At 37.7% G+C, this 21,649-nt stretch overlaps 1 protein-coding gene across 1 annotated transcript in view; it reads left to right on the forward strand.

The window, feature by feature from the left end:
• Positions 1–18,100: 18,100 nt before the first annotated feature.
• htr7.S (5-hydroxytryptamine (serotonin) receptor 7, adenylate cyclase-coupled S homeolog) overlaps positions 18,101–21,649 on the forward strand; it is a 67,951-nt gene continuing 64,402 nt past the window's right edge. Inside the window, exon 1 of the mRNA XM_018228408.2 lies at positions 18,101–18,770. Coding sequence (XP_018083897.2) covers positions 18,241–18,770 — 530 coding nt within the window. The 5' untranslated portion in view covers positions 18,101–18,240. The remainder of the gene's footprint in view (positions 18,771–21,649) is intronic.

The following is a 21,649-nucleotide window of genomic DNA, read 5'->3' on the forward strand; positions in this document are numbered from 1 at the left end:
GCCGTAAATAAGTATAAGTGAAAGCCATGTTGAAGATCTTTTGGGGATTTTGCAAATTAGTGTTTCGCCTCAACCAAATCTTTTGCGTTGGATTTGGTATTAACTGAAACTTGAAAGTCTGGATCTGGTCAATCCCTATTTTATTTTCCCTTAAACATCACAAGCTAATAATCAAATGAGGCAACCAGTGGCATAACTATGATACTGGGTCCCACAGCAAATTACATTTAGGGCCCCACAATCTATGCTATCAAGATTTATTTAGTTTGCTCATTGATAAGGACCTCATTGGGCTGCCTTTATTGATGGCCCCCCTTGCAACTGTGGGGTCTGCTTCCTCTGTAGTTACACCCGTGAAGGCAATATGTCAATGCTTACATATCTATAATAATATAATAAAATAGTGCTCCATTAGTGCTGTGTTATAGAGTGTATTACACAACTCTGCATTCCAACAGACTCAAGCGCAGTATATTACAGAATGTTAGTTTGTGTTCGGCCCTCCTTTACTACCAAACTACTAGCAATATTACGTTGGCTGCTATGGCCTAGCTTACTAGGACTATAGCCAAACAATTAGGAAGCACCTTCATACATTGGTTTGCAACTTTAACTCATCTACAGCCACCCATGTGTTGTATAGGTGGTCTCTTCACTTCTCACTACACAAAACTTAAACAGACTTAAAAGGAGTTTCTATCCCAGGCCATTAGACTGATGAACAAAGACATGCCACCTTTCCCATAATCTCCCATATCCCTTCTCCCCTCTTCTTTTTTTCACTTGCACCTGTTTGATCTACGGAACACACTACGTCACCACAATACAGTATTACACTACTGGTTTTACATATTGTCATATATTGCACTGCTGTTTTTTATATTTCTATATTTTTTATACAACCTTCACTCACTGTCACTTATGGAAATAACATGGTTCATGCCACCTTACCCATAATCCCCCTCTTTCTTTTTCTTACTTGCACCTACTCGACCTACAGTATGTGACACATTAGGGGGCACATTTACTTAGCTCAAATGAAGGAATAGAATAAAATTTCGAAGTATTTTTTTGGCTACTTCGACCATCAAATTGGCTACTTCGACCATCAAATTGGCTACTTCGACCTTCGACTACGACTTCGAAATGAACGATTTGAACTAAAAATCGTTCGACTATTCGACCATTCGTTAGTCGAAGTACTGTCTCTTTAAAAAAAACATCGACCACCTACTTTGCCACCTAAAACCTACCGAGCATCAATGTTAGCCTATGGGAATGGTCCCCATAGGCTTTCTAGCCAATTTCTGGTCGAAGGAAAATCGTTCGATCGATGGATTAAAATCATTTGAATCGTTCGATTCAAAGGATTTAATCGTTCGATTGAACGAATAGCGCTAAATCCTTCGACTTCGATATTCGAAGTCGAAGGATTTAACTTCAACGGTCGAATATTGAGGGTTAATTAAGTGAATTATGATGCATTTCACTGCATGTTGTAACTGTATAACTATGCATGTGACAAACAAAGAATCTTATCTTAAAACCTCAACCTATAATATGCAAAGGGCAGAAAGGGCAGGGCGGAATTAATTGGAAAAGTTCTGTCAAGGAATAAGTGTGTGTTTTCTGTTCAGTTATGGTGGCACTTCATTTAGGAATAGACTTGTTAATTTGCAGAAAATGATTATGCAATATGTATACTGCCCCTGCCCTACTGTAATCGCTCAAGTTCTCACTGGTGTGTTCCCTTCGATTCCTCTGCAAGATGTTGTGGTCAAAGGAATCTTTAAAAAGCATTAGCAGAAAGAGTGATGATGTGCTGCAGTTTCACCTCTTGCCATCAGGTGGCATTGGACATCCATTTAGCGTGTTCTGTATTAAAAGTCAAATACTTTAATGGAAAAGGAGAAAATGGTTGTACTGTGCAGTGCCAGTGGCTATGTTTTTTGCAAATTATTCATGAAAAGTTGTTAGCTGTGGAGACTCAGCTCACCAGAACAACATTGTATCAACCCAGATCGCAGCCATTCTAATACTAATTTAGATGTAAGAGAAGATACTAAACAATTATGAACATTTCCAGTGCAGCAGTAATGAGGTGGTTGGTGTGGCAGCTGTTGGTCCATTTAACAGGGTCACAAAATCAAAAATGAAGGGTGCCAACGGCCACAATATCCTCATCACTTGATACATCTGCCCAGGTCTTACAGACCAGCGCCAAATTCAAAATAAAAAGCCCCAATATCATCATCACTTCACCCACCTGCCCACCAGGTCTCACAGACCAGCACCAAATTTAAAAAAAATAAGCCACAAGATCATCATCACTTGACCCATCTGCTCAGGTCTCACAGACAAGCACCAAATTCAAAATAAAAAGCCACTGAGGTTCCTTGTAACCCTATTATTGTCCAATTTTGCCTATTTGCCAGTTCCCTATTTTCTAGCCTTTTTCTTCCCATTCTTACTTCTGCCAGCCCTGCCAGCCTTGACAAAGAGACTCTTTAACGGGGTTGTTCAGCTTTAACAGTTCAGATACCATGTCATTGGACTTTCTAATGTTCTCCTTTGTCAATCGTTCTCCACGAGGCCCTGAGGGTAAAGTCAAACCATGGACACTTGAAGCATTGACAAACCTTTATAAAGCCCTCTGTAGAGTGGCAGCTCACATGAAAGCATATGAAATCAAGCAGAGTTCCAATGGTCAATCTTTGGGGTTACAACCCTTTTCTGTCTGCTGTTCCACCGCTGCTGCTGAATTGCTATTTGCTGCTTTTTCAGAGAAAGAATCCTAAATTCCATCTCACCCATGTTACAGCGATGACCCTGATCCATGCAAGAGTTTCTTCAAACCCTATTCAATCTGAATTGTATATTTTAAAAGCCATACCACTTTATGTCTGAACATGCCAAAGTGGGCTACATTATCTCATAATTAAAAGACAAGGAACGGGTGAAGGATTAGCGGTGCAAATATGATTACTGCAGCACTCCTGAAGAGGAAATTAATGAAGAATAAAATATAGCGAGAAATATCTAATAACAATCTGTTTTCCACCGCTGGGCCAATAGGTAAGGGCACCCAAATCAAATCCCAGAATTAGGGGTAGGCATGCAAAATATGTATTGCCCTAGCACCCCTTCCCCACTTACAGTTTATATACAGTATGCATATTTAACTGGGTCCAATATGCTGGTATCATTTTTGGGCTGCACTAATATTTCAAGTAGCTTGTGAAGCTGACCTTATTAATAACTAAGGTGGTCTGATTGAACAGATTGAAGGTGGAAACCGTTGGACGTGCATCAGATTAAAGTGATTTGGAGGTGAAGGATGCTGACTGTGAAACCTGTGTAACTTGTGAAGCTGATACATATGAAAACATCTTTTAGTATAACTGACCATACTGAATTACAGATCGATGAAACAGGATCAACCTGTCTAAATATATCATTTTAACTTAATCTAATAATAACAGAAGTGTGCATTAAAGGAGCACAGTAAGACTATGGAAGGGTTAAAGGGGACATTTCATGTAAAAACAAGAATGTACCAGTGCATTAAACTCTTTCAGATATAGAAGGAATGTGGTTTAAAAAGTTGTGTTTCTGGTTACTTTATTGTAAATTTCTGCAAAACCTACTAGTCCAAACCATCCACTTCCTGCAGCTTGGCTGACCTGATAGGGAACTGAAGCCTGTCTTAACTGTGTGACTGCAGGGCTGTGATTGGCTGTCCACCTCCTACTGTATAATGGCAGCGACGCCCACCCCTCATTTGAAACTCTGATAGGGACTGTAGCAAATCTATAGGGAGCTCCAATAAAGGGGCCTTTTTTAAAGACAATATTCATTTTTGGCCAAAAGTAAAACCAGCACCATATAGTATACATTATAGCCTACAAAATTAGTTTTTTTTTAATTTTTTCTATATGTCTCCTTTAATGGATGTGTTGCTAACACTAGTTGTGCTGTCTTATGTGCTGCAGAACATCATACTTTTTTGTTACATTTTTCTCCATTTGTTTCCTCTTAGGGAGTGACCTTATCTGTACCATTGAACTTTGAGATGAAAGACAATCTAATATCAAGGGATCTCCCCGACCAGTGGCAGAACTACCGGGGAAGCAGGGGGTGCGAGCGGGCCAGGGCCCGCACCCCCTCAGGGCCCCCCAGCAGTCCGTTTGCCGCTGAAAATGCTGCCAAATGTGGCTGTACGGAGGGGGCGGGGCCCAGCTGCTCGTCACGCACCAGGGCCCGCCCCCCTCTAGGATTGCGACTGTCCCCCGATTGCTCACTTGCCAGAAAGTACATTCTGCCTCTTCTACACTAACTCCTTCCATTCCTTAAGTCTACTAGAATATCATGGAAACCTTGCTTCCAATAAGGATTAATTATATTTTAGTTGGGATCAAGTACAAACTACTTTTTTATTAATACAGAGAAAAAGGAAATCATTTTTTAAAATTTGGATTATTTGGATAAAATGGAGTCGATGGGAGACAGCCTTTCAGTAATTCGGAGCTTTCTGGATAATAGGTTTCCAGATAAAGGATACCATACCTGTATATAAACAAAGCATAAGAGGATGCACTTATATCTAATGAAGTTATTTCATTACCATTTTTTTATTTTGCAGTCTTGCTTTAATGGTTTGCTTTTTCTACTCTTGTGTCTATAGGTGGAACAGCTGTATACCTTTTAATGGCCAAATACTCTTTCCTTATGTCCCATTTGCATCTAGGTATGACGCCACCCACATGTCCCAGATCAGCTAGCAAGCATATATAAAATATATACTGAGTACAAGTCATATCAACAACTTAGAGGCTTAGATATCAAATATTGAAATGGGGGATTTACCAAACAATTGTACCATTTACAGAGGATTGAAAACTCAACCCCATGGGGTGATTTATTAAGGTTCAAATTCAGCTTTTTACTACATTTGTTTTTCCTAAAAACTCACAAATTCTGAAACTTTAAATTTTGCCATTTATTAAGATTTATTTGCCATTTATTGTATGTAAAAATTGAGCATCTAAAAGCGGATGACTTCTTGCCAAACTCTTGCCAAATTCTATGCTTGTTTTCCTAGCAAAATTCAAGTGATTTTTTTAGTTTTTTTTTCAAAGTTGGTACATATTGAAAATGATTAACAGAATGCGATTATGTATAGAGCTGAAGAAACGGCGAAAAATTTGCGAAACGGCGTCCGTTTTTTGACGCCGGCGCAAATTCTGCTGGCAAATTTTCGCTGTGGTTTCGTGAATTTATTCGCTGCAAATTTGCGCCTGGCGAATAAATTTGCCCATCACTAATTCTAGCATATATTCAGCCAATCACAGGGTCAGGTCAGTGCTACATCATATGAAGTTTGTAACTTTATTATGTTTGCAATTGGAACTGGTTATGTCTGAAGTGGTTTCAGCAATGTCAGACCAGTAGCAGTGGCACTATATTATTTTACGTTACTCTTTTGTTCTTCTTCTATATCACATCTGATATCTACAGAAGTTATTTATCAGATGAAAAATGTTATGTTTGATGGAAGATTTAAGAGAACTGTGATGTAGTAAAATAACTTATAGCTAGTAATCAATAGCAACCTATCAGATCTTTGCTTTCAAACAGCTGACCAGTAAGTGCTAGCATTGATTGCTATGGGCAACTAAATATGTAGAAAACCCAAGACCATTTATTACATTAAGCCCCATGTATCATATTTTATGGTTTATGAAATATCTAAAAATGATGCCAGTATCTTTAATTCTGAAATCTGGAAAAAAAAAAATTATGCATCGACATAGACTTATTCCCAACTCTAAGGGGCATATTTATCAAAGGTCAAAGTTAAAAAAACTTCGAACTTCGAATTCAAAAAGACCAACTGAATGGAGGTCAAAGGTTTTTTGGGGTCGAAGTGGGCCGAATTCGGCCTACTTCGAATCGTACGATCGTACTTCGAATCGTACGATCGTACTTCTATTTGAAGTTTTTTAACTTCGACCTTCAATCTCCCAAACTCCCCCAATTGCCTCCATACAGGTTCTAGGAGGTCCACTATAGGCTAAAACAGCACTTCGGCAGCTTTTAGGTGGCGAATGGTCGAAGTTTTAAGGAGACAGTACTTCAAAAAAATTTGACCTTTCGAATTTCGAAGTTTTTTTCAAATTCGAATCGAAGTTGGACTATTCGATGGTCGAAGTACCCAAAAAATACTTTGAAATTCGAAGTTTTTAACTTCAAACCTTCACTTCGACCTTTGATAAATCTGCCCCAATGTATCAAGCATAATTCTTATTAATGCAAATGCTGCCAGATGATAATGAAAGTACAATACTGTTGGGACGTTAAACTTCTCAGGTCCAACATTAAACTTCTCCTTCAACTATCATATCCTGTACAATATGATTACCATCATAGGTATTACTGTTTAAAAACAAATGATTCAAAGTCCATATTTTATTGTGGGACCTACTGCAACATTTGTGTTTTCTCAGCTGCTCAAATACTGTATCAACACTTAAATCATTGATATATTTATTAAAATAAATATTTGTAGGTTAGACTGTATGTTCATCATATCTATAGGCTTTGTTTTCTTTGGCAATGAACTGCAGAGTTTTTCAAATAAGAAAAAAATGTTCCTTGGAGTAAAAGCTGTTTATCAGATTGTGAATTCCATATTCTATAAAATTCACCCTCAGACACCATGGGGGTTATTTAACAAATCCCCAAATATCTCATTATTTTCTGAAATATACTATGATCAAATATGCACAGGGTATTTCCCCTTATTGATCAATACATTTTCCCATAAATTTCCATTTTTGTGCCCAAAAACTAATTTTTTTGGCCCGAAAAACACACAATCTTCGGATTATTGTACGAACCCAACACAGATAGGAATATCTTCGAGACTTCTTCGATTGACTTATATACAACCTCGGCAGGTCGGAGATGCGGATTTTCGGATTTTGACTTTTTCCATCCTCAGGGTATAATAAATCCACGGTAAATTCTAGGTTTTTTTTCACTTAAGAGTCAAAAAAAAATAAAATGTTTCAAGTTTTTGGCATTTGGATGTTAATAAATAACCCCCCAAGACATACAAGGTATATAAGGAACTAAATCTTGTAAAACACATTACTCACCACTTTCTAGTCCAGTGAGGAACATGATACCTTTATAATTACAGAGTTTAAGTTTGTGATCACAGCTGTTGTCTTCCTGTCATATATATTTTAATCTGCAATAATGTCAGATAATTCATTAAAGTGGCAGGACTAAAAATATTAGAAATAACTTGAGGACTGATGACCACTATGCACATGTGCAGTGTAATGGTATCTGATGGTCTAGTGGGGCGGCGGGGACCCCCAGCCTTCGCCTCCTATTCTCCTCTTCAAATATTTAAAGGGGCCATGGCCAATTACTCATTGCCCAACAGAGGTCTGTTATAGGCAGAAGTACGAGCCGTGACCGGAACCTTGACATCTGTTCTGGGTTTGGAAAACCACATGTCATAATCAGAGAAGGCAAGCGTGAGTTTGAAGGCCTTAATTCTAGTAAATGCTGAACATGGATGCCTGACATGGAAAGAGATTGACCCAGGCTCAAGAGTACAGGTAAACAGCTGATCCTGACACTTTATTCAGAGAAAGGAAAACAGAGTCAGAACAACCACTTCTATTAACCTCACATACAGATAAGTGATTAACACAATCTTTGCCTTTAATTTGAAGGAAATAACTCTCTTAACTGAGAAATGCTGCAGAGGAGTTTGGAAATGCAAGCAGTGAGCCATAGATAGTTGCAGTGCAAACTGTTAGGTAAACAGTATGTCTCTTAGTTAAACAGTCTTAATGTCTCTTAGTTAAACAGTCTTATGGTCTTGCAGGAACAAAGGCAGCATGGCTATTGACTGGATCAGAGAGTAGAATATCAGGGACAGGTTGGGTCATACACAGAAGACAATGTGAAAAAAAATTAGCTGCACCCACTGATGCAACTGTTATAGTGAACTAAGTAACTATCTATCGTTTCCCATTAAATAATGTTGAAAACGTACTTCAGAAACCTTTCCTTTGGCGATCATCCAGATTTGGATTTTAACATTTTTTTAACCTGGCCTTCTAACTTATTTGCTCTGTATAGCCATTTGACAACAACTTTGAAGTAGGCAGACATATATCCAGCTATTGGCAACTTGAATTTTCAAAGTGAATTTTCGAATTTAAAAACTTCGAATTTCGAGGTAATTTTTGGGTACTTCGACCATCGAATAGGCCAAATTCGACTTCTATTCTAATTGAAAATACTTCACAAATTCGACCATTCAAAAATTGAAGTACTGTCTCTTTAAAAAAACTTCGACTTCGACACTTCGCCACCTTAATCCAGCCGAATTGCTATGTTAGCCTATGGGGACCTCCTAGAACTTATAGCCAGTATCTGGCTAAGTTTTGAGAAGTTGAAGGATTTTTTTGTAAAATCGTTCGATTTGAAGTACGATCGTACAATCTTAAAAATCCTTCGACTTCGAATGTCAGACTACCCTATTCGATAGTCACATTTCGAAGTTTTTTTAACTTCAAAATTCGACCCTTGATAAATCTGCCCCTAGGTGAACACCAAGGAGGGATACAATGATTTGCCAAGTAAGTTATCCTCTGCTATGTTTGGCCAGGAAAGTGGACAGTACTGGTATCTACTCCATTATCAGGAAACCTCTTCTCCCATAGACTAAATTTAAAACAAATAATTACAATTTTAAAAAAATGCAGTAACTTGTACTTAATTCCAACTAGGATATAATTAATCCTTATTGGAGGCCAAAATGGGTTAATTTTATGTTTGATGTATTAGTAGACTTAAAGTATAGAGATTCAAATTACAAAAAGATTACATATCCGGAAAACCCCAGGTCCCAAACATTCTGGATAATACATCCCATACCTGTACATCATTCTACAATGGCAGGAGTGCCCATTCTTTGCTAATACCAGGTCTACTTTTAGTGATGTTGTCGCATTATGATCTACATCCATAAAATCATTGTTAGCATTCTGTTCCATGGAAAATATTATTTAAATGTTCATTTATGAGAAAACAACAGCTATTTCTTATGTAACCTTAACGTAATAAATATCTGAACGAAAGGCATGAAAAAGGAGGGGGATTTAGACACACTGTTTGTTGACAGTGTCTTGAGATCTACTGATCACCAGCTAAAGGTTTACTGGTAGATCCCAATCTACCTTTTGGGCACCCCATTTCTACAGGCACTACATACATAGGCATACACATGTGCCACTAAGCAAGGATGAACTTCGAACTGCACTGTAGACGCTTGTGTGACCTGTGCCATCTATTGAGTGTTCTAAGCCACCGTTTGTTACCACCTGCACTGAAATCACGCTTTTGTTCTGCTCTGCATGATGCAGAGTTACTTGAAATATAATAACAGACAGGAACCTAAAATCAGCTTTGATTATGACTTCTTTGGGGTGCAAAATGGCAATTATGGTTCCTTACACTTGTAGGCATAACAATGCCCATGTGCTTTCCCCTTTAAAGGAAAAGTATAAAAATTTCCATGTGACAGTTGGGTGAAATGAAGGCAAAAAAATGGCGTCTTAAACCTCTTGCATAGCCTTTTCCTCTGTTCTTAAATGAGTGCTCTTATCTCACCAATGTAACAATTCCCTGGAAATCAATTGCTATAAACCTTCAGTTTTTACCAGTCAACAGGATTTTGTCAGCAAGTTTGAAGCTAATTACTCCACTTATCTCATCCAAACATTTCCAGCTCTGGGGCATAGCAGGAAAAAAAGTCTGTATTTTTTTGTTCATGGAAATAGCTGATATTTCTTCCAAATGCCAAAAATCTGACACCTAACCTTTCATTGCTGAGAGACGGGCAGGCATCTTATGGATGCACGCTGGTAAAATGAATATACAGTAGTGCAGATGAAAGAATTAATAATCTACAATTTAATATAAATATCAGATCCACCTTTTCTGTGTGGAAGCATAGCCGCAGATTTACATAACTGACTCACGCTGAAAAAAATATATCATTTTGCTAAAACATTCAGCTTTTTTTTGATAAATATTGGATAATATCAACAGCAGTATCCAGGGGAAACGTAAACTACTCTGTTATTTTCAGTCTCCAGGAAATATATTATTCATCAGGAGCACTGAGTAGTACTAACATCCTGTTTTGGGTAACTACTGTATATAGTTGCTCCCACGTTCACTTATTTATTTTACTGTCACTTTCCTTAAGGAATCAAAGCCTTGAGATTTATTTTCTGCGGGTCATGATTTAAACCCATTCATGAATGGAAAGAGCAGCTGTGCATATAACAGGGTGCCCTGGCAGAGATAAATTGGTTAGACAGAACATGCAGTTGAGATTCACATAGAACTGTGAAATACTGTATATACTGTATATAGTGTTCAGCATTGCTCTCATGCTTCTGTACACTGTTGTGTCATTTATTATATGTAATTTACTGTGTCTGTTCAAGGCTGGTGTGGGATATTGCTAATTCCCAGCATAAGCTGTTATGGTTTTCCACTTTAATATACAATATACAATATAAAGACAGAGTTCGGTGATTTCACAGAAGAAAAAAGTTATCATGAGGTCGGTCATTTAGCTTTACAAATCGGGATGGGCGAATTTTTTTGCCTTGTTTCACCGCAGAAATGACGCCCATAGACTTGTATGGCGTTGTGCGTCATAAAAAATTGCGCAACAAAATTTTTTGATGCCCATAGTGTTTAATGGGCGTCAGTTTCATTTCTCCAGTGGCAAATTTTTGTCAAAACGAAACAGGTCAAATGCGCCAATCCCTATTTACAAATTATTTTTTTTTATTTTGGAGTATATTATAAAACCGAAAAGAGGCTGTGATGGCAATGTTTAAAAGGAGGGAAGTCCCTGTAATCTAATGGCCTTAATAAAGATTACAATCTATCTTTTTATGGAGAAAAATATTTCAAAGTTATTTGGATTAAAGGAAAACTATACCCCCCCCCCAAACAATGTAGGTCTCTATAAAAAGATATTCCATAAAGCATCTCTGCTTCATGTAAATAAACCATTTTTAGTAGTACAGTATGTGCGATTGGATAATCATAAATAGAAAATTGCAATTTAAAAAAATAAGGGCCATCCCTGGGATCGTAGGATTCACGGTGCACACAAACAAACTATACATGTTAGGTCAAATGAGCCAATTAACAGACAGAGTACTGTCTTTTGCTTCCACACTTCTTCCTGTTACAGTTAGAGTCGTAGTATTTCTGGTCAGGTGATCTTTTGAAGAATCTTTAATATGCCACTTAATTTGAAATAAACTGTCTGTTTTCATTTTGGGGCTATAGTTTTCCTTTAAGGTACTGGTTGGATATACTGGAGTTGTACTATGTATAAATTCATTGCTGTCCTGCTTATTCTGTGGATAGGTGTCATAATCAATTTGGGCTTTAGAAACTGTATCCGAAACATCACCCATTTATATACATTATGTAACACACACACATAAATGGCTGCTAATTTTGGAGCAGATTTTAAAACAGAAAGGAGTTACCATTTGCCCTTCATTGTTCTTGCGGGACAGCAATGAAGGGCAAATGCCAAAGTAATACTAACTTTTTGTTTGTGCCCCAACAGGCACAAAATGCGTTAGGTCTTTGTCCAATATGTCCTAATAAATATTTTGTATTTTTTTACTTGCTGGCTTATTTTTTGGGAGGAACTCACATCTACCGGTATGATTCTGTATGCTTGCACCCTGGGACTGGGGTGAACTGTGAATATGCCCTCCTGCCAATATTAATTTTTTCCTCTTCAAATTTTTGTTTACTTAATTACTTTGGTAGCACTAACACTTTTTTCTTATATTACTTATATCCTAGTTAAATCAAGTACAAGGTACTGTTACTGTTGGTACTGTTTAATGAAGAAAAATTATTATTTGATTAAAATGGAGTCAACAGGAGGTCTTCCTTTAATCTGGAGCTTTCTGGATAATGGGGTTTTGGATAATGGATCCTATGCCTGTTCTTTATTTAATAGGCATTATGAGATTGCAAACTAAGCAAGACAACTGAAACAGAGATGCAGTGAAATATAATTGGAAAACATAGGAAAAGTACAAAGCTGCATGACTGAAACCTAGAATCAGTAATGCTGTCTGCCTAGTCTCATTAATTCATATCTTTATCTTAAATTATCATTTTTTCTCTTATCTTATTAATCACGTATACCTCCAACCTTAGCATTCAAATCAGTTTTTCTGCACATGTGCAAATATGGGCAATGAGGAGTTAATCTTTTATGGTTGTTAGGACATTTAGATTTGGGAAGTACTTTAGCTTCCAAATGCCATTTTTGGATGTTACATGTCACTTTGCCTCATCTTTCTATGTTTTGGCTTATTTTGGTCACTGCTGTAGATTCTATGATCTACAGCTCTTAAGCTATTGTCAAGCTATTCATTCCGCAAAAAACATTCTACACTGATTGCGTTTTTACCATATTTAGCCTTCCTTATCTTTGCCAGTTGTCTGCATGGCGTTTGTTAAAAAACAGCTCACTGTTATATTGAGCAACAAAAGTAACTGTCCGCAATGAATACACTGTAAAATAGCAAATAAGATACACATGCTAACTAAGAATATCAGCCCTTGAGCTATTTTAGACGAAAATTTTAATTTTCATGTCTTAACTGTGGAGTAAAATGTACAAATAAAATATGTGTATAAGTAATAAGTGGAAATAAATATGTAATGCTTCTGTTAATAATGTTGTTCAGTGTATGAAGTATATTAGATACACAGATAATAGATGACTGATTTATAGATCAATAGATGATAGCTAGATAGAAACATAGATAATAGATCGATGCTTGATTGATTGATGAATAGATTTTGTTTTTGTTTTTTTAATGATTTATTTATTTCTCCAACACAAAGCCATACAGTTCAAGACATTAGTATAAAATACAGGGTAATGTAGTTGACAATGTATCGAAGATTTTTCAATATAACCCTTGGGTAAACACAAGAAGATGCGAGGATAAAAAGTGAAGAAAGAAATGAGAGATAGAAAAGACTGGGAAAGAAAAGAAGAAGAAAAAGGAGAGATGAGGAGGGGAGACAACAATCAACATAAAGGAAAAAAGTAGATCCAGCTTATGTTACCATGGTATGAACATTCACATGTAATAGGTCCTAATAGATTAACAATATATGGAATCGTGTAACCTGAGAGGCCATAGGTAATAATTATCTTTCTCAAGATTTCCTCACCTTAGGTATAAAAGGCATATCCACAATATATTAATCATTCAGTGGAAGCCAGTCCATAGTTGGATTAGGCGAGTTTCTGGGTCTATTTGAGTACGATTCATTACGTAGGATCCACAATGTCCAGGTATTATTAAACTTAGTAGGGCAGCCCCTAGCTGTATAAATTTGTTCCAGAATCGGTAGGGTTTGCTCGACCAGTCCTATCCAGAAATTTAACGTAGGCGGGTGCTCCTCTTTCCACTTAATAGCAATGGCCTTTTTTGCCTGAAAAAGTAAAAAAATTAGTAAAGTCCTTTCCGGTCGTGATATTACCGTATCTGCAAGATAATTGAGTAGGAGGACGGTAGGGTGGAATTCTTTTGGTAAAGCCATTAGTTGGGTGAGATAGGTAGCGATATCTGCCCAGAATAGCTGAATTTGAGAGCAAGACCATACCATATGAAAGAAGTCAGCCTGTGAACTTTCACATCTATTACACTGATCAGGTATTACCGGGTTGATTTTATGGAGAAGATAAGGTGTGTAGTATGCTCTATGAAGCTATTTAAATTGAATAAGCCTATCACGAGATCTGATGAGAGGGCATAGAGTGTCCTGCAAAATTGTATTCCATTGTTCAGGGGTAAGGTCAGGAATATTAATGATCCATTTCCGATATAGTTCTTAGACAGAGGAGTGCTTAGTTTGGCAAGTGTGACCATAAAAAGTTGAAAGAGGTTTTTTGAGCTGTTCCTTCCTGAGTAGGTCCTCAATTTGGGATGTTTGAATCTGAAGAGGCCTAGGGAGAGCATGCCGAAATTGCAGGTACCGAAAAAACATCCTGTTAGGGAGGTTGAATTTATTCTTCATTTGGTCAAATGTGAGCAAAATATTGTCCGCTTAAACATCATTAATATATTTGACATTATACTGGGCCCAGATAGAGGGATCAGGTATTGTGAGTAATTGCTCAAGGTTCTCATTAAGCCATAGTGGAGTATACGGAGAAGAAAATGCATCAGTTGTATCATGCCTACGGTATAAATAGATGATTGATTCATAGATAGATATATAGATGATTGCTAGATAGATACCCAGATTATAGATAAATAATTGATTGATAGATAAGTAGATGATAGATTCATACATACTGTATATAAGTAGATGATAGCCTGATAGATACATAGATGATAGATAGATGAACGGTGCATGCGCAGTTGTAGCAATTTGATAGTTTGTGACAACTGCGCATGCGTTGAAACTCACTAAAAATTGCAGAGGCGCCGGAAGAAGACACAAAGACCCGGAAGATGGCAGTGTGGAACTACGATGCCTGACTCTGCGCCGAGGGGTAAGTATAAAGTTAGGGGCATTTCCCCAGAGGGCAGTTGTGCAGAGCAGGAGGAGGGAGTGGGTTCTACGTGGGGTGGGGGATAGGGTTTTTTTTGAAAACGGTTGAATTCTCCTTTAAGTATGAAGATCCAAATTATGAAAGATCCCTTGTCTGGAAAATCCCAGGTGCCGAGCTTTCTGGATAAAAGGTCTCATACCTGTATTATTTATATAGCTTTACAGCTATTATGCATCCGTCTCTGCCCCAGTGGAGATTACAATCTAAGGTCCCTGTCACATTAAAGGGAAACTGTCATGGGAAAAAAATGTTTTTTCAAAATGAATCAGTTAATAGTGCTGCTCCAGCAGAATTCTGCACTGAAATCCATTTCTCAAAAGAGCAAACAGATTTTTTTATATTCAATTTTGAAATCTGACATGGGGCTAGACATTTTGTCAATTTCCCAGCTGCCCCAAGTCATGTGACTTGTGCTCTGATAAACTTCAATCACTCTTTACTGCTGTACTGCAAGTTAGAGTGATATCACCCCCATCCCTTTTTCCCCCCAGCAGCCAAACAAAAGAACAATGGGAAGGTAACCAGATAGCAGCTCCCTAACACAAGATAACAGCTGCCTGGTAGATCTAAGAAGAACACTCAATAGTAAAAACCCATGTCCCACTGAGACACATTCAGTTACATTGAGAAGGAAAAACAACAGCCTGCCAGAAAGCATTTCTCTCCTAAAGTGCAGGCACAAGTCACATGACTGGGGGCAGCTGGGAAATTGACAAAATGTCTAGCCCCATGTCAGATTTCAAAATTGAATATAAAAAAATCTGTTTGCTCTTTTGAGAAATGGATTGTAGTGCAGAATTCTGCTGGAGTAGCAATATTAACTGATGTGTTTTGAAAAAAACATGTTTTCCGATGACAGGATCCCTTTAACATATACTAGGGCCAATTTTATAGGGATCTTTTTCACTGCCTGCATGTTTGTGGAGAATGGGAGGACGTTAATTAGCATTACAAGGTTGGATTTATGCTCTATAAAGTGCTGTTTCCCCCTTTTTGTGTTTTAACCAAGTTTTATTGATATTTTAGATAGAAAATACATGGAGCATATTGTACATAACATAATATGAAACTTGGGCCTCAGGGTAGTTGCAAGGTGCAGCTTTAAGAACAATACTATTGCTCTCAAGAGGATATCTGAAAAGTATATGGCAATAAGTGCCAGGAACTATGCATGTGCTACTTTTTTCATTAAAAATGTGCTTAAAGGGGATGTAAAGGCAAATACAAAGAAAATCCCATTTTTACTTTCTTTAATGAAAAAGAAATCTATCTCCAGTTTACTTTAATTAAATATGTGTACCGTTTTTTAAGAAACCTGACTGTATACAATGAAATTCTGTCTTCATTTTACTTGCTCTGACTGCTGTGGATAGGAAACTTCAGACAGTCCCTAACTGTTCTGCAGGGAAATGATCATACTTATGAACAGCAGGGGGCAACCCCCCCCACCTTACTTCCCAGCCGTGCAGAACTCTTTGGCGACCCTGTAGAGACTTGTATCCGCAGCAGTCAGAGCAAGTAAATGGAGGGAGAATTTCACTGCATACAGTCAGGTTTCTTATAAAAACTATACAGATTTTTTTTTATTGGGGATAGGTTTCTTTTTCAGTTAATAAAGTAAAAATGGGGTTTTAGTTTTGCCTTTACACATTCTTTAATGTTTTCAACTCCAGTGTCAGGGACAAAGATCACGGAGCCAGATTTAAAAAGATAAACTGGGATTCTATTTGGAGGATTATTTTGCTGCAGCCACTGGATCTGGAGAGTTGGAGACAGTTTGTATTAAACAATTCAAAAATGTTAAAATCTACATTAGATTACATGGCAACACATATGTAGATCATGCAGTCTGCATATTCTGATTATTAATCAGTCTGGCTGTATCAGCTTCTATGGCAGATATTATATTACTTGTGCTGTTTTGATAAATTATGATGATCCATAGGGTTAACCTCCAAACTGAAGCCCAGACGACACTGAGCATGTGCGTGGTCTTGGTCTTGCAAAGATGTATAACAAAGTTACAAGATGACAGCCCCCCGCGGCCAACTTTGAAAACATAAATCATTTCTTAAATTAATCTTCTGGTGCAGTAAGTTCATGTTTATGTTTAGTATACAAAACACAGCATTTCTAGCATAAGTCTTTTTTAGACTTGAGTTACCCTTTAAGTATAAAAAAAAAAGTGAAAGTTGAAATAGATCTATAATACTGAAAAAATGGTCCTATACACTATATGGTGCATATGTAAAATTGTGTATGAATTTTAGATTCCAGTAAAATAAGCTGGAACTATTATGTTGCAAATGTAATATTTATTATAATTATAAAATGATGGCATTACGTTAAGGGTAGATGCCCCTATATATTAGCCTACCTAACTTTTTAAACTCTTTTGCAATGTAAATATATCATAGTACTTATAATAAAGAGGCTACAGCAGATGTAAAATAGTATACGTACTATATGCAGGTATGGGACCCATTATCCAGAATGCTCGGGATCTGGGATTTTCGGGATAACAGATCTTTTCGTAATTTGGATCTTCATACCTTAAGTCTACTAGAAAATCATTTAAACATAAAATAACCCCAACAGGCTGGTTGGGGTTAAATAATTATATCTTAGTTTGGTACAAGGTACTGTTTTATTATTACAGAGAAAAGGGAAATAATTTTTAAAAATCTGGATTATTTGGATCGAAGACAACCTTTCTGTTATTTGGAGCTTTCTGGATGACGGGTTTCCCGATAAAGGATCCATACCTGAACAATAATCTCTTGTTATTTGTAGGCTTTGTGAGGAAATTACTGACACGCAATTATATTAGCTTCATATCCACTAGATGGCACTAACGATATAACAGCAAAAACCCCAAATTACGTTGCAGTATGATGGAAAGGATTGGTCTGCTTGTTTCCCATTCAGTACGGAAAGTACACACTGCCTCTAAGTTGCTGCAAGGAATCAAACAGGCATAGGAAACACTAAAATTCCCAGAGCTACTGGTGATGACAGTCATGATTATTCTGCTACCCTCAAGATCTAGTAGCATCATGCTTTGTAGCTTTTCTTTGAAGAACAAGCAGCACAGTATCCCTTTTGCTACATTTGGACTAGAAAGCTAATGCATCGCCCTGGAAGATTTCTCTACTAATTATTTTTTATTTTGTCTCAAGCATTACCCTTTCTGCAGTTGGTGCACAAGGTTTGCTGCATTGGACAAAGATTGTGCCATAAGTGGACTTTTGCTGGTTTTGGAAAGATACCTCTGGGGCTCTGCGTAAACTTCATATCCAGCAGAATGGCAGTAAGTGACGGTGTCAGGTCAGTTACGTGAATCAATTTTTTCGTCTCTTTGTTATGTTTTTTTTTTTTTGGGTCTATTTTATCTTAACTACACAAACGGATGGCAGTATTAAAGGAAATACTTTATGATCTGGTCATTGACACAGAAAGGTGATTATTGAAGACCCAATGAGTTGGGGGTTTACACATGGACCATATAAATCATCATGGTCATCGGTATCAATAGTAGTTACCTGCACAGCAACATCAGATCCTATGTCATCGAAGAGCTGAAAGATCATAGCACCTCTATAATGATTTCTGGATCTTTCGATCCCCGTCTGCCTAAGGTTCTTCAGGATGCCACCACAGCAAGCCCCATTCCAACTTCTACCTTTACCAGTGAGAATGACACACAATGCGGGGAACTGATGATTCTTAATTATGGCCACATTGAAAAACTTTTCATCGGAGCCATCCTATCCTTGATCACTTTGTTAACGATTGCAGGAAATTGCCTGGTGGTGATATCAGTGTGTTTTGTGAAAAAACTCCGACAGCCTTCCAACTATCTAATTGTGTCTTTGGCTTTGGCTGATCTCTCAGTGGCTATAGCTGTCATGCCTTTTGTCAGTGTTACGGATCTCATTGGAGGAGAGTGGATCTTTGGGCACGTATTTTGCAATGTTTTCATTGCTATGGATGTCATGTGCTGCACAGCTTCCATTATGACTTTATGCGTTATAAGTATTGACAGGTAATGTTTTTTTAGGTTTCTTCTATACCGTAGTATGTTTCAAGGTCCTTGTCATGCTGTCAAAGGGGGCATCAGATTCATTCACAACTTTTCATTTGGCTTGTTGAATGAGAGAATGCTAAAAGGGAAATCTAATGAAGGACATTTCCACCAGGGGTCACTTTTGCATTTTACCTTTATTTTGAAAGCTTAATAAATAATTTCCTCTTGCATAGCTTATCTAAATCAAATAATGATTAATAGCAGCCAGAAACATTTGAATATTTTAGGTATTTGCTTTTGAAGTATAATCTCTGGCTTAGCCTGTATATCGCTTCTCCCTCCAAAGCAAAACAAGAATAACTGATATTAATGTTGAATGTCATAGTTATATTTGAATTACTTATGAAATATGTGGCATTGGGTTACTTTGACTTTCGTTTATATCCTGTCATTATTCTTATATGCTGTGGCGATCAGATAGTTGCAGTTACTTGGAAGTTCTTGTTGAGTTATCATTGAACAGTCAATATTCTGCTGTTTCCTTCCATTAATTCTATCTATGATATTTGATTCTCCCTAATGTTTGTCCCAATAGTACTATGATTTAAGCAGAAAATAGTGATAGTTTTCAGGTTTTTGGAAAGATTTAAATGGACATGTTTTTTTGTACATGATTTGGGAGCCCCAGGCCTGCTGCCATTCATCGCCCCTGTCCCCTCCCATTTATTCTCTCAAATTTTCATCATCGGGACCAGAGCAATGGGGACTGGTGCACAAGAAATAAAAAAAAAAAAAACTATCGTATCTCCTGTGCATCCCCAGTGTTTCTGAACTAATGGGGATGTGGTTGGGCAGCATGTTGCTCCCTAAAATTCTGCTGCCTTGGTGGCCTCTCCACAAATCTGGGCCTGTGTTTCTTAGGCTCTATGTGTAGTCCTAGATAATTATTTCCCAGTCTGGATTTCATTCTGTGATTCCTTGAAAGTGTTAAAGCATTAATAGGGGAATGTAACACAAGTCATTCATGAAAAAAAATATGTGAAAAATGATTGCTGGATGCCAAAGATTTTACCTTTGGATGAATTTAATTTAGCTTTTGTAAAGTATTTGGCGATCACATGCAACAGTGCAAAATTGCATATTTTATATATGTATGTAATAACATTTCTTCCTGAAAAGTTATTTTTGATCAACAAACCAATGCCATGTTTAAGAAAACCAGGGGCGGAACTACCGGGGGAGCAGGGGGTGCGAGCGGGCCAGGGCCCGCACCCCCTCAGGGCGCCCCGGCAGTCTGTGCGCCGTGCATATCCCGGGCAGTTCCGGGTTTACGGAGGGGGGCAGGGGGCCCGGCTGCGCGTCCTGCACCAGGGCCCGCCCCCCTCTAGTTCAGTTTCTGAAGAAAACTTTTTAAAAAATGCACTCCATAAAGGAGAAGGAAAGTCGATTAGCACTTGGGGGTGGCAAATGTTAGGCACCCCCTAACATTCGACTTACCCGAAACCCCGGGCCGGTGCTCCTATCAGCAGAAAACTGCACCGGCCCGGGGTTATACCAGTGAGCACCACGGAGTGATCCTCTTCCAGCTTCTTCTTTATTCGAGCGGCTGTGCATGCGCATTAGAATGAAAATCTGAACTCCAACTAAAAAGACGGCTATTTCATTCTACTGCGCATGCGTCTGCCCCGGGAAATTTGAAGAAAGAAGAAGCCGGAAAAGGATCGTTCCGTGGTGCTCACTGGTATAACCCCAGACCGGTGCAGTTTTCTGCTGAGAGGAGCACCGGCCTGGGGTTTCAGGTAATAAACACATTCACTTGGAGGTGCCTAACATTTGGCACCCCCAAGTGCTTAAAGATTTTCCTTCTCCTATAAGTCAATAACTGCCAAATGATTATGGAATTGCAAAATGCTAATTTTTGATTTTTTTTTTTAATAGGATTGTTTTTTTTTAAGTTTATGACTTTTATTACATTTCCCCCAATGTCTTTAAGAGATTTGTTAAGTCAGTGACTCAACAACTCCTTAGGGCTATAATTAAAGGTATTTAACCTAAATGCTAAAAAGGATTCTCACCCCCTGTACTAGTGGAGCAGCATCTTGTTGAGCAAACTACTCCTGCAATGTACAGACAAAAAATGTTGAGGGATCCTTCAGCTGGTTCAACAAAAGATATCAGGGCCCAGATTGAATAAAAGGGGTTGTTCACCTTTGAGATAATTTTTAGGGGTATATTTATCAAAGAGTAACGTTAGAGATCCCCACAGTCCTCTAAAATGAAATTCCGCCACTCTCTATTCATTTCTATGGGATTTTTAAAAGAGTATTTATCAGTTGGGTGAAAGTTCATCTTTGATAAATATGCCTTTCAAAATCCCATAAAAATTAATGGAGAGTGGCGGAATTTCACTTTGGAGGACTGTGGCGATCTCTAACTTCACTCTTTGATAAATATACCCCTTAGTATGATATAGGGAGTGATATTCTGACAATTTGCAGTTGGTTTCCATTTTTTATTATTTAAGGTTTTTAAGTTATTTAGCTTTTTATTTCGCAGCTCTCCAGTTTGCAATTTCAGCAATCTGGTTGCTAAGGTCTAAATTACCCTAGCAACCATGCTTTGGTTTGAATAAGAAACTGGAATATGAATTGTAGAAGCCTGCATAGAAAGGCGAGTAATAAAAATGAGCAATAACAATACATTTGTAGCCTTACAGAGCATTTGTTTTTGAGAAGGGGTCAGCGACGCCCATTTGAAATTTGCAAAGAATCAAAAGAAAAAGGCAAATAACTATAAAACCATAAAAAATAAATAATGAAAACCAACCGAAAAGATGTCTAGAATTGACCATTGTATAACATACAGTACTTAAAGTTACCATGAAGGTGAACCACCCC

This window comes from Xenopus laevis, chromosome 7S, assembly GCF_017654675.1.
Source record: "Xenopus laevis strain J_2021 chromosome 7S, Xenopus_laevis_v10.1, whole genome shotgun sequence".
Lineage (NCBI taxonomy): Eukaryota > Metazoa > Chordata > Amphibia > Anura > Pipidae > Xenopus > Xenopus laevis.